Here is a 17,738-nt window from a genome sequence, read left to right as displayed (position 1 = left end):
CAAGTGTAACTGTATTTTGGCTATTGGGAGCTAAGGACTTGCAGTGCAGAGAGGTAAGCACTCCATGCGCTGCCTTTGGACTCCTTGGATGGTGGGCAGCCAGCAAGCTGAGCCTTGTCCCTGTCTCTCTCACAGAACTGCCAGCTTCTTCATGAAGTGACAGACACACAGAGATTACGGTTGTCCTTCTAGGCCTGTACTGCTTAGATAAATCCACATTCTTTGGCTTTTCAGACAATAAACCCTAGCATATTATGTAGCCCATATCTAAAGAACTAGCAGTTCTGTAAATTGCTGTGCTTAGGAGAGATCTACCGTGTTCTGTGGTTGTGGTCGTAGTTTGTCCTTTCTTTCTTGTGCCTAACCTTAAGTTTTAAACTTTTCAAGATAAGAGCATGCTAGTTGTTTTTTATGCTTCACTACTAGCAGCACTGTGTAATCATATTCCTTCTGGACTTCATACTTGGAAACATGGTTGTGTACAGAAATCAGTCTAAGATAGTTATTTTGGGTTTACTTCCCTTGTGGACGTTTACTCCAGACTTAAGCTGCCTTTTTCAGACTTCAGTGAACTTCTGAATTAAATTCTGAATTGCTGTTTCAGTAGATTTCTAAGGGTCCCAGGCCTCCAGTTATATCAACTTGGATGCTGGGGGATTTTCTAACACTCTCTTCTTCTCTGTTGAGAGCATTGTACTGTCTCAGTCTTCACTTCAAAATATTATTGTGCAAATGTTTAAAATACTTTTTAAGATTCTGAAATCTTTCATGAATTTCAATTAGGAATATTTGACAGATGTCTCCTACTGCTTTTTATTTCCACAGGATAAAACAATTAATTAAGCCTAAAGACTTAACTATAGAATGGCAGTAAAATGAAATTATACTACTCGCTTAAGCCTCAGAGCCCAATATGCCTTTCCTAATGAGTCCATTTGTCTCAAAGAGAATTGAGAGCCGAGCAAAAACACTGGGCCCACAGAGGATGTATGGAGTGTTTTGGCAGAATAGCTTGAGTGCAGCATCACATCATTAAACCCAGGAAAATGGTGAAGGAAAGGGTTGCTCCAATCCATAGCCTGGAGTGAGGTCACCAACTAATGTGACTTCATGACAACAAAAGATCCTAGACTGATAAGAAAGTGTCCTCTGATAGAGGTCAGCATTCCTCAGCCTAAACGGGTCTTTCAGGCTTGCGGAGGAAAAATGTGTTAGCTTGACTTGGTTGGACATATCACACAATAGCATGTGACCGTCAGCACTCTGAAACCTTTTGTGGGTTATAAAATGATTAACTGACCATTCAAATTCCAGAAATGTTGGATTTGTAGCAGCAATCAGCTCCTCAGAGAGGAGGCAGCAGAGTGTGAAAACTGAATTCAAGAAACAGGGGAGGTTTAAAGAATAATTAAAAACTGAAATACCTTGCAGCTGCTAGAAATGAAATTCAAGGTTTGCAATGTAGCAATATGTGTATTTACGTAGACATGTTTGCGTGCACGTGTGTGTAATGACAATGCCCTGGTTTCTAAACAAAAAGAAAAAGCCAGTTGCCAAAAAGTGTTCAGTAGCTATTATAAATTTCCAGAGTGAACAGTTTTTAAATATTCTCTAATGACTTCTGGTCATAAATATTTCTAAAGAGTACGCACTTAACTCATGCCAATCAATACTATATAGCAACACTACAGCTAAGTTAGCAAAGTAGAGCGCTCTTACTTATTGACTAAGCCCTGGCAATTCTTGTATCTGAGGTTCCAGTTCTGCAGCTTATATGGTAATAGTATTCCTAGCTTCAGAATTTGTGCATCCTGTTATTATATTTTTATATTGAAGATTAAATATTTTATAGCACATTTGCCTATCGGGGAAACTCTTTTTTCCTTGGGGAAAAAAACATCCTCCTATGAATTTCCTTTAACTTTACAGGAGGCTGTCGTTCCCAGAACCAGGAACTCTCTTGGACATTTCAAAGGACTACAAAAAGGACCTACTTTCTTCTCACAGGACCTAAGATACTGTGCTTTTACTGCTAAGTCAACCCTAGTACACAGATGTGGACTTCAGGTAGAATGAGAAATGCAAAGAACTTGCTTGGACTTGGAGTCTCCTTGTATTTGTGGGGACTGATGGACCTTACTACAACTGTGCTGTCAGGAAGTGCCAGGCCACTCACTGAAGGGCCAGAAGACAACCTGTCAGACAAGCTGCATCAGCGTATGAAGAGGAGCTGGGTGTGGAACCAGTTCTTCGTTCTGGAGGAGTACACAGGAACCGACCCTCTGTACGTTGGGAAGGTAAGAGCTGCACCAGGAGGATATCTGGCACAGTGTATGCTTCTGTGTACCTGCAGACTGTGGCAAAACATGGGAAGTTTCTCTAAGTGCCTTGTCTCTACCTTCTTTCTGGCAGTGAATCCACCCACATTAATTTCACTTCAGCTCCCAAGAGCTTTTGACCAGTGTCGCCTTCAGTTGTGAGGAATTTCTGTTTAAAGGTGCTGTCAATATATTTGCCTATTTCAAAGAGATCTTCTGTTACCATCATCGTCTGTAATTGAGGTAGTGTTAGAAAATCTGCAGTGATCTTTCCAGGGACTCTTACAATGTCAAGACAAAGCAAGGTTATATTGACATAGGAGGATTAGGAAAGAAAGGAAGCATTTGTGATCATGCTTCTGTCTGTGATCAAGTCAGCTGGAAGATGAAATTCACAGTCAAATGAAATAGCCAGTATCTCATGAAAACTGACATTTCAGGTTTCGTTTTCTGCAGATCTCTAAGGTCAGAACATCTCCTTGCTAACCACAGCTTGACCCCAGGTTAATTCTGTGGACTACAGAGAAGTTGCTCCAAATATGGAAAGATAGAAGGACAGCTTATTAAATCCAATTGGTAGAGCCAAATTTTCAGATCCCTTACACACTAAGAATCCATACATCACTACAGATATTTGCAAAATGGATTGCTAAACTTACCCCTACCTGGTAGTACTTTGCATTCACTTTTCTGTAGCTCCTTGAGATACAAGCTGATGGAAATCAGGCTTAGTAATGTCTGCCATCACAGTCTACTTCACTATATCCATCCTCCTTATTCTGCTTTCCCAACATTTGTAAAGACTCTGAACTGTTTAACATATTGACCTGCTATTCAAAGACTTATTGGCAGCACTACGTTTGCGCCTAGTTAAAACGGAGGTGACAAATGTGGGAAAAGTGGGAGGGAGAGGGTTAGTGTAGTTAAGTGTTTGAACAACACAGTTATGATTTTACATGTCTAGATGATAAACACAGACTACAATATAGGTAGATATTACAGATTAAGAACTAAGAAATTACGTCAAAAAACAATTCCTTCAGATTTCATTGCTTATTTTTATATGATCACAGATCTTTTTTTCCTTCCAAGCTATCCATCTGTAGGGAAAGAAAAAAAAAAAAAGTATTACAAATCCAGAGGCCAATTTTGGACTTGTATTTATGGTTTTACACCCACAAAGAGCTAAACTGTGCCCTCAGTCACTCCAGTATAAATCAAAATGAATCCACTGGCTTCAAAGGACCTCCTCCTGATTTATTCTTGTGTGACTGACAGCAAGATGTGCTCTCCTTCCTTCCTCTCATAGCAGTGGTATTATTAGTGATTGCCATCAAATGAGACCACATCAGTCTTCATTCATCTCTGTACCTAGCTTTTCTGCTCATGATATCTCTATTGATTAAAGAAATTAATATTTATTTTCATGCAATTCACAGCTTTGGAACAATGGCCAAACATATTATTTCACATACTCAATTTCATCTGAAACAAATCCAGACTCACACTGTGAGCTGAATTTTAGCTACAGCAAGTACTGGAAGAAGCCAAATCATCTTTTCTTTAGACTTGTGTCATTAGGAGCACAAAAACTTGGCGCAGACAGCAGTGCTCCTGAGCTTGCTCCCACTGAGCTCTGACGAACTGGGGGAAGCAGTGATGACTCTTCATGCTCTATGTCCACTACACAAAGGGCCAAGCCGCCCTGAGTGAGCTCTCTCTCTCCAGGATGGCCTACACCACAGCTGGGTTGGCACAGGGGCAAGAAGGGCTCATTATCTCTCAGGGTTAACAGGGCCAATTAACCCCCACACACTTGTGAGCTGCTGGCTGCTCCGTAGGCCTCCTACGTCTGCTCCATGTAGACCCACCACCAGGGAATCGTGCTGCCAAAATGGGCCTTTGGGGCTCAGATATCCTCTCCCATCCCTAAGCTGGGCACAGAGCAGCCAGGGGAGCGGTGTGTTGAAGGGTGGTGGCTGCCGGGAGGGAAAGGCCTCCCCTCTCGCCAAGCAGCTGAAGGCGCAGGCCTCGGAAGAAGCTGCAGCCTACCACAGGCCATCATCCTTGCTGCATCCATGCTGCCTGTTCCTTAGGGATCCTTAGGAAAGGGGTCAGCAGGGAATAGGCTGTGCGCTGAATTAATTGTTCTGGCAGGACAGAAATTTTTCAGCCCAAGTCCCCCCAGGCAGGCTCAGAAATAGCTCGCGCGGAGCTATGCAGAAGGACCTCAGGCCCACAGCCTCAGTGCAAGCACCAGCCCTTGAAACCACCCTGAGTCTCCTGCTGGACAGGCAGAGCCTCCCCTAACCCGTAACACCCACAGCACCCTGCAACGTCCTGCTAGCTGGGCCTTGCTGTTGTCTGTCTGCTTTCTCCAGCCCATGTCAGAAGGAAACAGTATACGGCGTTGATCCAGTTATATTTATTTCATACTCTGAAGGCTTCCCGTAAGAGAGTAGCTCCTCTGATGCTCTTGTATGGCTGTTTCTGGCTAGCTACGCAATACTGGAGCAAACCAAAAATAACTTTGACTTGAACCCTGGGTCCAGGCTTGCCTAATACAATTTTCAGGTCTGCTGTAACAAATGTTCTTTCCTACGTACCTATGAGGCATGGTGCAAAATATCTATCGGGCAGGGAAATGAAAGGAAACTTCCTGAGGTGAAGTCAGTACAATTTTTGCCTTTCTCCAGTGCTCATTATTCTAACGTAAAGTATCTTAGCTTCAGAGGTTTCCCCATAACAGATAAATACCAGACTTCAGCTTTCTTATAGGTGGCTATTATTGGCTAATAGGATGAACTAGGGAAACCAAAGCCCCCACATGTGCTTCAACAGGTATTTTCCACATTTATCCAGCATCCCAAACTGCTTCAGTAATTGAATTGGTGACAGATTTCACCACTTTGCAGTGCCAGACACTCTCTAGCCCTGTTTCAAAGGAACAAGGCATTTGAACCACAGCAGCTGAATGAGTGAATAAAATGCATCCTTTCTACAGACTATCACTCCAGATCAACCAAATACTCTCATGCATCCTCACAAAAATCCCCTGCAGGTGCTACCTCTGTGGAGGCAGAGATGGGAGAGCATGTCAAGGACAGAATCACAGCCTGTTTAGAGGATCTGCATGAGTCCTTCCCTGAGCTGCCCCTGGAAGCACCACTCTCTTGCACGTGCTCTTTGCCAGAAAAACATGTCGTTTAGGTGCAGATACAGCCTCCTTAATCTTTGTACTATCCTTATCAAAAGCAGCAGCTTGGGTTGACGCAGGTAACAATTTCTCAAGGTTTATCTCTTTCATTCCTCCCATAGTTCATTCTTTAATGTAGAGGAGAAAGTACAAATGAATTCCTCTTACTTCTGTGTCAGCCACATGGCAGCACAATTTATTGTACCACCCATAAAACAGAGCCAGCTTAAAACTGGATCACCTTTCCAGTACAGTGACTTCTACATACACTTCAAAACTGTACTGTTCTGATATTGGGCTTGTCATTGCAACGGTGTGAGCTTCAATCCTGTTAGACACCAAATTCTTTCTGATTTATTACAGTCTGTAATTATTAACTCTTATCCTTTTTTGTTTTGTCTAGAAAGAGCAGGCTATATGAGAAGTTGCAAAAATATTGCCAACATTTCTTATTGCCTAGACTTGGTTGAGACCCAATGCTTTTAACAAATCACAGTTAGACAGAGATCTTCTTGTATTCCCATGTTCTTATTAGTGAGCCATGGTCATTCCTTGTTTGCTCCCTACACAAATGCATTCAGTCCAAATAGGGCTTTGGACAGAGGTGTAATTTAACCCATTATTTTATTCAGTATCTTCTTCTAAGTCTTTTGAACTTTCCAGAACACCTTCTGCTGTTTTAAAATGTTTTCTTTTTTCTTTTTCTTTTTCTTTTTCTTTTTCTTTTTCTTTTTCTTTTTCTTTTTCTTTTTCTTTTTCTTTTTCTTTTTCTTTTTCTTTTTCTTTTTCTTTTTCTTTTTCTTTTTCTTTCTTTTTCTTTTTCTTTTTCGTTTTCATTTTCTTTTTAGTTTTCATTTTTTTTCTTTTTCTCTTTTTCTTTTTCTATTTTTCTTGTTTTTTTCTTTCTTTTTCCTTTCTTCTCCCTTCCTCTTCCTCTTCCTCTTCCTCTTCCTCTTCCTCTTCCTCTTCCTCTTCCTCTTCCTCTTCCTCTTCCTCTTCCTCTTCCTCTTCCTCTTCCTCTTCCTCTTCCTCTTCCTCTTCCTCTTCCTCTTCCTCTTCCTCTTCCTCTTCCTCTTCCTCTTCCTCTTCCTCTTCCTCTTCTCATTTTTTTTTTCCTGTGCCTTTTCTTTGCCTTTGCCTTTTACTTTTTCTTTCCTTTTTCCAATTTAATGAAGACTCGTTGATGTTCCAAAACACATTTTCTTCTATCAGCCCCAGTTATAATTCCCCAGTCAGGTCTAACATCTGTATCTGTCTGAGCAGCTGCAGTCTCTCACTGACGCACTGATGCACTAAAATAAATGCCCAAGATGTAGCTTAGTGGTTCTGAATCAATTTGAAAAGCTATAATAGTGTCCTCCTTCTGGAAGCATCTTGTTTACTAGCTACAACAATGATAATCTCTGAGTTATGAGTGCTTAGGGTAAATAATGACAACCACTAGGTTTTTCTTTAAATTAATCACAAAATGCTGTTTCCTGAAGATATGCCAGTTTGCAGTTCTGGCGCCTATGTAAGAATTAATACACATGGCAGTCATCTAAATTTAGCTGTTTTTGCCAATATTCTCTGGGCTTGCTCTTCCTGCATTTAGCTGATCCATCACCTGAGAGCTGCCAGCATTCCTCCAAAGGACTAATGTTTCTCAGATGCAGTAGCCACGCAGACCAGGAGAAAAGCGATGAAATGAAGTATCAATTACCTGACAAGACACTTGTCACAATCCGTTCCTTTAGCTCTTACAGCCACTTTGGAGTTCTCCTGTGGCAGATGGGTACCTGCCTTTAACAATCGTCATCACATCAGTCTTTAAGAGCCAATGCGCCACTAAGTCCAGACCCCCTCTCCAGGGTGGCAAGTGCCATAGAAAATCCATAGATCCCACCTCAGACTTACCCTAAAAACAGCTCAAGGCCCAAATTTTGTGTAAGTATTGTGCTGCACTGAGAGGCAAGTAAGGAAAACAACCGCCAGAGAATGAGCATCTTCCAGCCAGACCCATCACTGGGGAAATGGTCTCTCTCAAGCTGATAGGATCATGTGCCCTGTAACAGCTAAAAAGCTGGTCCACTAGCATTAGAAATGCTTAGGTCTGATAATACAATTTATCCACATCTCCACAGAACTTCTTCCTCAATTATAAAGTTTTGTATAGCTCTGTCTGTGTTTCCATGTCTCAACTCACAGATGATATTTGTTCGTGCTTGCTTGAGAGAATAGCCTGTAACCAAATGCATGCGGTTTGACTTCTGCTTTTCCACATAAATTTTCCATTTCTACCAGGATTCATTCTTCAAATCCTACCAATCCTGTGTTCATATATCCAGTTTATTATTCCAAGATTTTTCCTCCACAATTGTTCCCATATGTCCTTTGAATTCACCAAAGCATTAAACACATACTTATTTACACTTATTTCTGACCACATCTCTTGAGAAAATTAGCTCGTGTGCATTTTAAAATGTGCTTAACTGAAGTGAGGCCACTTTGATGACTGGGTGTTTTTCATTATTATTATGGTTATTAATAATAATAATAATTTATTTCTTATTTATTTCCCAATATGATAATCTCATTTGAGAACGGTATTCACACCTGAGCCATTCTTTAAAATCTCATTTTCATTCTTGCTCCTCAGTTCTATTACCATCCTGCTCATTAGGACTGAACCAGTATCATACTCTGAGCATCGGTCAGGCTTTTGTGCTTTTGTGCTCTGTTCCTCAAAAGCACAGAAGCAAGAGCATACTGTTAAGCAGCCTCATAGTGTGAGTGAAATTAAGTGATTTGTTTGTCTTTTGATAGTCATTCCAGTATTTCAGAGGGAACCAGGTGTCTAACAGAATGGTAGTCCCCAGGATGATTTGTTTCTCTGTTTTAGATGATAATTAGAACTGCATTTACTTTTCCTCTGTTCTATTGCATTCCCAGCAATCTGTGGCTGCTCAGAACTAATTAGCAGTCATGCAATAAATCCATTTGCTAATTCCCTAGAATATCTGGGATGCCTTTCATCTGAATATCCTGCTATGGCCACAATCAAATGTTCCTTGTTGCTTACCTTACATACTGTTTGATAATAATTCTTTCCTGAAGATGTAATGGTCCAGCTTAATTTTTCTTGCTACAATTTTCATGTGACGTTTTCAGATTTCTGAGTCATGACAGTAGCTGAATAGCTCTTCCATACTGCTTCCCCCTTGATCCCAAACAGAATTACCTCATTTGCCCAATGTTATGCTACCTGTGGAATATCTGACTTCTCTTAAGTCACATGAGCAAGCAGTTTGTATTTTTGCTGACCTCCCCTTATCCCAAGCCTGGCACTGAGTCCTTCTCAATGGCCATTGCAACTGGGCAAAAGACAATTCTTCTGCTGAGTGAAATTTGAAAAGGGCACCAAGCCTGTTCCTCATTGGGTATCTCTCTTTTCTTCTGGCACAGCTGTGGGTACAGAAATGGGAAGATAGGAGAGGGTTTTTAATTGCAACTCTGTGACACAGACTTTACTAAGCATTTCCTCTTTCAGCAAAACAAGTTCATTAAAACCAGCTTGTGAGTCCCAACAGCGAGACCAAAATGCTCAGGACGCTCATGTGCTTAGCGTCTCTCAGCATCTGCTTTCCCCGCTCATGGTCTAATTGAGTCCTGTTCTTTTCCACAGCTTCACTCTGACATGGATAGAGGAGATGGTTCCATCAAATACATCCTCTCGGGAGAGGGAGCAGGCATTGTGTTTACAATCGATGATACCACAGGGGACATTCATGCCATTCAGAGACTGGACCGGGAAGAAAGGTCGCAGTACACCCTGAGGGCACAGGCGCTGGACAGGAGAACAGGCAGGCCAATGGAACCGGAGTCAGAGTTCATCATCAAAATCCAAGACATCAATGACAATGAGCCCAAATTCCTGGATGGACCATATGTAGCCTCTGTACCAGAAATGTCACCTGTGGGTAAGACAGATTTTGTGGAGTCTTGTCCCCCTATAACCAAACTAGAGATGGTCACCAAAACATCAGTTCCCTGACTCCTTGGACTCAGCTTTTGCCCTTTGTGAAAGCTGCAGGACAGGAGAGCTTCCCCAGGGGTGCCTGGCTGCCTCAGAAGAAGGAATCTAGGCTTTACATCACCATCCACTGGGCACCTCTAAAAGGAAATATGTGAAAGGGAGCTGGAGAACTGAAAAAGGGTGTAATTTGAACATGTCATCCTCAGACAACTTGCAGTAATGTAGTGCCACTTTTCCCCTGCCATCAGATGGTAGTAATAGTAATGACCATTAGACATCCATTACCAGCCAGAAAATAACACAATTCTAGAAACCTATGCTAGGTCATACTGAGAGCCGAAATACTGTCCAGGAGCCCTTGAAATCCTAAAGACATGACAACAATTTTTAGCAACTTTGCTTCTTCTAAACCTGTACGCCTGCATCCCAAAGATCTGGTGCTATTTGCTCTGCACTTTCTTAGAAAGCGGGATCATGTCAAAGACAGTCCTGTTACTGCAGTGCTGACAGAAGGCAAATAGCAGCCTACCTACCTACACTGTTACCATATAATGATTCCAATAGTCACATAAAATACTATTTTTCCTGGATTTTTTTCTTTCTTTTGGAGATGCATATTGCTTTCTGTCCCAGTGACATCGTTACAGAGATATCATGAGATAAATCACATGTTCTGAAGTTACCGATATGCTTCAACTTCTCATTCTTCAATATAATGTTGACATAAAGCTAGAGACAAGTATCAAATTCAAAAGCTCCATTCAGAAATAACGTTTGTTAATATTAGCAAGTAGTTTGAATTCATGGTTATTTTCCAATGTGTATATAGTAACACTAGATTTGTTTCTAACACAAAACATTATGTAGAAGAGTAGATACATTCATAAAGGCATTGTCTGACATTTTAAGGAGTCAAAACTGTCATATATTTCAAACAGTTGTCTCACCTTCTCGTTGCTCTTGATGAATTACATCACCTACAAGCCATTATTAGCTTTAGAGGAAGCAGACCTTGAAAACCAATTGAAGGAAAAAAAAAAAAGTATATGAATCTATGCAGGGTCCACAAGGCACTTAAGCAGGGTATAATCTCTAGTCCATGCAATGTAAACTGCAATGCTGCAGAGAGATTATCTCAGAGAGACATCCACCCCTTCGTGCTCAATATTTGTGGACAATTTACATCCCTTAGTCAACCTACAGCATCCATGGCAATTCATGTTTTATGTCAGAATAGCTATAGATGTTATTTGAAATGATTTTAAATAACATTTTAAAGCAAAAAAAATGGGGGAAAGAAGCAAATAGTTCATTACTAATCACTGTATGCAAACCACCACAAAGTACTGTTAGATCAGCAATTTTGCAACTATGGTACATAGAGTACTTGCACTTTTATATCTTCTTAAAGATGCTTGATGAATTTATGCCTATTAAGCTCTAGTGCTAATGAGATACAAGTATGAGCAATAAGGACAAACACTTCCAGCATCAAATGGAGAAACTTGGTGTGGGAAAGCTTGTTAGATGTTTCAATTTGTTTTGAACTGTGTACTTTTCAAGATAGCTCTTTATCCCACAAGGTCTTACCTCATGTTCGGTTTTGTTTGGTTTTGTTTTGTTGTTTTATTTTTTCAGGCACTTCTGTTATCCAGGTGACAGCAACAGATGCTGATGACCCAACCTATGGGAACAGTGCAAGAGTAGTGTACAGTATTCTCCAAGGACAACCATATTTCTCGGTGGACTCTCGGACAGGTATATCATTTAACCAGGGAATGAGCCAATGTAAAAACTGAAAGAAAACATTTAAAGCAGAAAGAAAAAGCAGTGCACCATGACTGTGGCCACAGAAACATGTTTCTATGGCTTGGAGCCAACATAGGGCAGCACTCAAAGGGTTAGAACAAGACTGCTGTAATGAACCCCAGAAGAAGGATGTGCTCTCTGCAGTGATATGTTCATCTGAATGACCATATTCATTCGTTAGGGAGTTGTGTGTGTTCGATGCTGCAAACATCCTTGTTGGCTTTTATCACTGCAATGATGACTTCAACAGATCTAGTTGGTAACCAGAACTGGAAAGTACAAGTTGAAGGATGCAGTTATCTGGAGTAGTTTTACCTAAGGGTGTTCTTGTTAATAACCTTAAATTTATCTACAAGACAACCTCTCTGCTTTACTTGCTTTCTCACTCTTTTTCTTTATATATCTAAGGATTGTATCCAGAAGAGGAATCTGACAGGTTTTGACAGTTTCTAAAGGGCATCTGTAGTGCTAAGGTCAGAAAATCATGAGATGATAGTCACTGCTGAGCCGTAGGGTACAAAATAAGAAGAAGAAAAAAAAAAAAAAAAAAAGAAAAAAACTACATAATCCACTTCTGAAAGTTAGCAGTTTATGGAGTAGGTGCAGTATCCAAAGATAAACTTGTATGTGGCAAGTCAGCCCAATGCCATATAAGCAAAACAGTAATGTTCATTTTGGAATCAGGTTATAAAACACAGACAAATAAGGGCATAATTTTTGTTAGTGTTGAATGATTTCTAAGAAAGCAGAGGCAATACTGAGCTTCAGATCCAGTATAGATTTAACAACTGGAGTGCAATTTAGGCAGAAAATAGGTCCCTAAGTACAAAATCATGTACTTGGTTGCCATTTAACCCAGAAAATGTCCTCTTTATCCATTTAGAAATTTCCCAATCACTTAGTCCTGCATCTCAGGACACATTCAGGGCAGCCTCAGCCTTCACTAGCAGTCATCAAGGCACCCATTTAGGCTGCATACAGTTGTGATCCAGAAACTGTTCTCCCATCACAGGCACAGAACTTAAATCGAGTTTCCCAAACCGACTTGCAGCATTCACTAACCCACAAAATGCAATTGTCCCTCTCACATTTTCCTAAAGCAGAACTGGTCCATAAATCATCACCAATTCCTTTGTAGTGACGGCTAGTGAGCAAAGCACCTGGTGGTGGGTAACCCATTTCAATACATTCATCTGCTAGCAGCACTTGGGGGCTTTATCGTTCACCTCCCAACATAAACTAGCTCAAGAACAGTGTTCCTGTTCTTATTCTGCTGCTAGCCTCACAGGTGTCGTATTAATGTATATGTAAATCACTTTAAAGACAGGCTGAGATTCTCCTCCTACTTTTTCCCAGAGTACTTTTATGGCCTATCCGTGATCATATTCCCCTAGAAGGTAAAAAATGTGGATTTAAATCCCCTCAAGTGTAGTAGGCAAAGGCACCTGAGTCTCCCTCATCCCAAGAAACCATTTGTCTGTTATATAAAAGAAGGGACATTGCCTCTGCTCTTTACTATTTTTTCAAGAGTGAGCCCCACTCAGTCTGCTGAAAGAAATGATACCTGCACCTAATTTTGGAGGATCTGAGCCCTCCCCAAAGGACGGGATTATTCCTTTACCGACCAGTTGTGTGCAGCAGCATAGGAGACTCCCTGCTCTGCATGGCCACTACTCTGTGTCCTGCTTGGAGAAGTATGATCCCCCTCCACCAGACATTACATAGGGAGGCCAAGCATCCAGGTGATGGGGACCTTGTAGGAACCTACATTTTCCTTTAAAAAATGCCATTTATCTGCACTGCTTTCCCAGAAAAGCCAAACCTCTCAGAGGAGGATGGACCTAGATGTGGGAGAAGAGGGAGTGTGGGACTCTGATGTGGCTCTGAGTGCAGGTGTGCTGAACTGGCCTTTGTCTAGGGACAAGAGGCCCCAAATGCAGGCACCAGTGTCTTTTTTAGATCTTGCTTGTACTGTATTAAGGACAAGCCAGGAGTGGAAATTCCCTACAAAGTATTTGTTTATGGAGAAAATACTTTCCAAAGTGCTATGCGTTTTCATATCTTATTTACATTCATGGGAATTGAGAGCTACAGCACTTCATTGGAGTCGCTCAACTTTGCAAGATGAGACTCTTAAGGACTCCAGGTAGCAGGAATAAAATAGTGCACTGTGAATTGTTCGGTTCTGGTCGCTATTTCTTTCCTTCTACATACAGAGATAATTGCCAATGCAATATCTTTTTACTGCTTTTTTATTAAACCCATACATTGTCTATCTGCTAAAAATAAAGACTAAACACACATCACTCAGGCCAGCAGTGTCTGGATGTGCAAGCAGCGCATGCTGAGATGCGTGAACAGGGTAGGTGCTGGGGCTGAGGGGGACGGGTGCTGGGACACCCATATATACCACAGTCGTGTAGTGGGACACCAGCACGTACCACGGCCGTGTGGTGGGACACCCCTACACCCCTGCCCGGCCTGGCATGGCCCCTGAGCGCTGCAGTGTCCCGTTCCCGGGGCCGGCTGCTGGCAGCCTCCGTAGGAGAAGCGTTGCTGCCACCTCACGGCCTGTCGCAGAAGTGTCGCCCCTCAGCGAAGGGACGGCCACCCGTGCCCTCCCGCTCGCACAGGGGCGGCATTTCCAGCTCCCCGCAAACTCCGATCCCATCGCCCCCGGCCTAGGAGGCGAGCAAAGCCCGTGGCCTGCCTCGGCCTGCCTCCAGTGCTGCGTGTGGAGGGGCGCCCTGTGAAACTCGTCGTGGTCTAGCTTTTCACTGATCACGTTGCTTCCACCTTTTGTGCGGACGTTTTCAGCCTGAGCAGGGCCGAAACTAGGTGCTGCGCACTCTGTTCCCGAAATACTTTTCCAGCTCCCTTGGAAGGCAGCCTTTTAATTTTGAACAGACAGCCTGCCCCACAGCTGATGCACTTTAACTGGGCTCCTTTAAAATTCACACCTTCTGTTAACCTAAATTTAATTTGGGTGAACTTTACTGTGCCAGCAAAGGTGAGACTGAACGCAGAGTCTGGTCTCATTCTTTATGTAGGGAGTACGATGCAGGAGCAAGACCACCCTGCCTTGTTTGTGCACTCTATAATGGCCATTTCTTTTGTTCCCGAAACCCCTTTCCCCTCTCAATCTCACAGGCTTAATTAGGACAGCTCTGATGAACATGGACAGAGAAGCAAAAGAATATTACGAAGTGATTATCCAGGCCAAGGATATGGGTGGACAGCTGGGAGGATTAGCTGGAACAACTACAGTCAACATCACCCTCTCTGATGTCAATGACAATCCACCCAGATTTCCACAGAGTGAGTATCCACCACGTCAGGATGGGCAGAAAGGGGTGGCTGAGCTGCACAGCTGCTATTTGCTCTCGTTACAGCTATTTTCCAAATCAGTATAGCGATAACTGGAGATGAGCAGAATTTCAGATCAAAGAAGGGACTTTCCTTCAGAAAATGTCAAAACAGAGCGTTCAATAGTTTGTCTTTCAAAAAAGGTTTCCAACTGCCAAAATCATCAAAAGCAACACTTTTTTTAAGGGGAGGGAAATTAATTTACAGAAAGAGAGAAGGGAGGAGGGAGCGGGGGGGGGAGAGAGAGAGAGAAAGAAAGAGAAAGAAAGAAAGAAAGAAAGAAAGAAAGAAAGAAAGAAAGAAAGAAAGAAAGAAAGAAAGAAAGAAAGAAAGAAAGAAAGAAAGAAAGAAAGAGAAAGAAAGAAAAAGAGAGAAAGAAAAAGAGAGAAAGAAAGAAAAAGAAAGAGAAAGAAAGAAAAAGAAAGGAAGGAAGGAAGGAAAGAGAGAAAGAAAGGAAAGAAAGAAAAAGAGAAGGAAGGAAGGAAAGAAAGAAAAGAGAAAGAAGAAAGAGAAAGAAAGAACGAAAGAAAGAACGAAAGAAAGAATGAAAGAACGAAAGAAAGAGAAAGAGAGAAAGGGAGAAAGAAAAAAGAAGGAAGGAAGGAAGGAAGGAAGAACTTTTGTGTTCCTAGACTGCTCATGGCCATTGCCTTTGGCTGCTATTTCTGCCCTGGTTTGCTCCTCATCCTATCTCCAAAAAGATGTCCATCATATCAGGGACATGTGGCAACACTGGAAGTTGAAAGATAATTAATTCAGCACTCCAGCCAGGCCACTGCAGGGGAGCATGTGATCACTGTGCTGTTAGCATAGAGTATGCTGTTGTGAAGACTGTTCTCCAGTAAAGGTACATCTAAAACTTGGCAATATACAGGTAAACCCTAAAATATATACCATCAACAGTTAATGCAATGGAAAGAAAGGCACCTCCACTCTTATCAGAAACATTACTTTGTATTTACAGAAATTAGTCTCAAAGTAAGATTTTTCAATATTTTGCTTTCTTTTGTAAAATTATTTGAGATCAAATTTATCTACATAATTCTACATTACTTTTAAAAATTGGGAAGAAACATTTCAGATTTGTTTGAACTAAAGCTTTCAAGGATTCTACAATTTTTTTATTTTTAAATAAAGTCAATTTTTCGGTAGTATAGATCAATCTCAAGCAATTTTAGCTTTGCCGGTTTTCTTATCTGGCTGAGAAACAAAACCTCCTGCAGTTCTTTTTGTTGCTATTCTTCTCCATCTGTTTCTGCATGTTGCATTGCTAAAACAAAACACTCCACTAAGACCAGCAAGAAACATCAACCTCCAATTTTCTTCTCCCTTCACAGCAAATTATTGAACATATCATTGCCAATCCTCTTTTGAAAATGGCATGACTTGTAACTGTTTGATATCAAAGTATTGATTAAGGAAAATGAGAATATATCAAACCCTATCCTTGGTATTACTCTGCCTTGTAAAACTCAGTAATTGGGCAGAGTGTAGCAAGGAAGGTTTGGACATGAAGTATGATGGCAGGAAAGTATTTTAGATATGGCATTTATATTTTTAAAAAGCATATTTTTAAAATAGCCTTTCTTTCTTTCCCCAGGCTTGCTGCTAAGCAAATTAGTGATGCACCAAATGTGCTCAAGACAAGGTTTGTAGGGAGACCTAGTACATTTTAATAGAGTAACTGTTAAATTTGGAAAAAAACAGGCAAGCTTCTTAGCTCTCAAAGCATTGTTCAGGGCTGAAAAAGAAGTTTGGACAGACCTGAGGAAAGATTTGTGGTGCTCAGAACTTGTGTGTTTATTCCAGCTGTGCAAGCTGATCTAATAAAAGATGCCTGTCCTATTAATTTTTTTTTTTCATACCCTGCTATATATCATGGCTGCAACAGCACTGGTGTTAATTGCCCTATTTTTTTTAGCTAGAGTTCCCCTTTTCAGGTATACTGCTGTTTTGAAAAGAACCCTTTGAATAAACCTGTTGATATGACAAACACCTAAATAAAATGTTCCCTAGCAATTCAGTCTGGCTGTGGCTTTTTAAAGAATACCACACTGCTGTTTCAGCTCCAAGAAAGGTGGGAGAGATTCCTGGCAGACTAGGCAGTATCATGGCCTGCCCCAATCTACTCTTTGAACTGCTGTGCAGTTTTCGGTTCCTTTTCACAACTTGCTTTCCTTTCCCCTGTCCCTCTCTGCTGCTTGTGCCAGAGCATTATCAGATGAGCGTGCTGGAGTCTGCTCCCGTCAGCTCCACTGTGGGCCGCGTGGTTGCTAAAGACCTGGATGAAGGCATTAATGCAGAGATGAAATACAGCCTTGTGGATGGAGATGGACTGGATGTCTTTGATATTAACACTGATCCTAATTACCAAGTTGGCATCATAACTGTGAGAAAGGTAGTAAAGTTCATTTTTATAGTAATTTATATGTCTAACAGTCTTGGTTACATTTTATGTGTGCAATATTCCCTTATGCCTGTAGTAACTTGGTTCCCATTACATGACAGTAGCCCCTTTCCTGCTATAAAACACCATTTCTTTAACAATCATTGCTGAAATATGAAAACAGACCGCATTCTTAGGCACAGCCTTTAAGAAGTGGGGACAGCATCAGCATAAACATGTCTTTTCCCACCAAAGGAATATTCTGATTCACTATTTATCTATTTAAATATTCTCTGTAGCTTAATTATCCTACAATGCAAGAAATTAGATCAATATTTGCATTTGAACTGTACACATTTTTCACTCTGGTGTCCCACAAACAATAATAAAGCATGCCTTAGAATTATTTATAAACCAATAAAACCCAGGCAGTTTTTTTTAATTGCTGCTTGAAGATCCATAAATGCTAATTAGGCCAGAAGAAGCTGTCTCTAAAATGGCAGCTGTGAAACTGCTGGTGCTCTGTACCGCAGGCTATGCAGAAAGAAATAGGCTATTTTGCTAGACTCCCCGCTATAGGATATTTATTCTACAATCCTACATAAATGCTAGAAGTTCAACTCCGTTTCTAGGTTATGAAATTGTAAC

General features: G+C 41.3%; 1 protein-coding gene across 5 annotated transcripts in view; it reads left to right on the top strand.

Moving 5' to 3' along the window:
• The window catches only part of CDH20 (cadherin 20), a 397,431-nt gene that overhangs the window by 357,202 nt on the left and 22,491 nt on the right, over window positions 1–17,738 (top strand). For all 5 annotated transcript variants that reach the window (XM_083822392.1, XM_083822394.1, XM_083822393.1 and 2 more), the window contains 5 exons: window positions 1,930–2,297; window positions 9,179–9,473; window positions 11,168–11,287; window positions 14,489–14,656; window positions 16,915–17,102. In XM_083822392.1, the coding sequence (XP_083678518.1) occupies window positions 2,055–2,297; window positions 9,179–9,473; window positions 11,168–11,287; window positions 14,489–14,656; window positions 16,915–17,102 (1,014 nt within the window). In that variant the 5' untranslated portion in view covers window positions 1,930–2,054. The remainder of the gene's footprint in view (window positions 1–1,929; window positions 2,298–9,178; window positions 9,474–11,167; window positions 11,288–14,488; window positions 14,657–16,914; window positions 17,103–17,738) is intronic.

The sequence above is a fragment of the Anser anser genome, assembly GCF_964211835.1.
Source record: "Anser anser genome assembly, chromosome: 2".
Classification (NCBI taxonomy): Eukaryota; Metazoa; Chordata; class Aves; order Anseriformes; family Anatidae; genus Anser; species Anser anser.
Note: the sequence above shows the minus strand (reverse complement) of the source record. Positions and strands in the feature narration are given on the sequence as shown.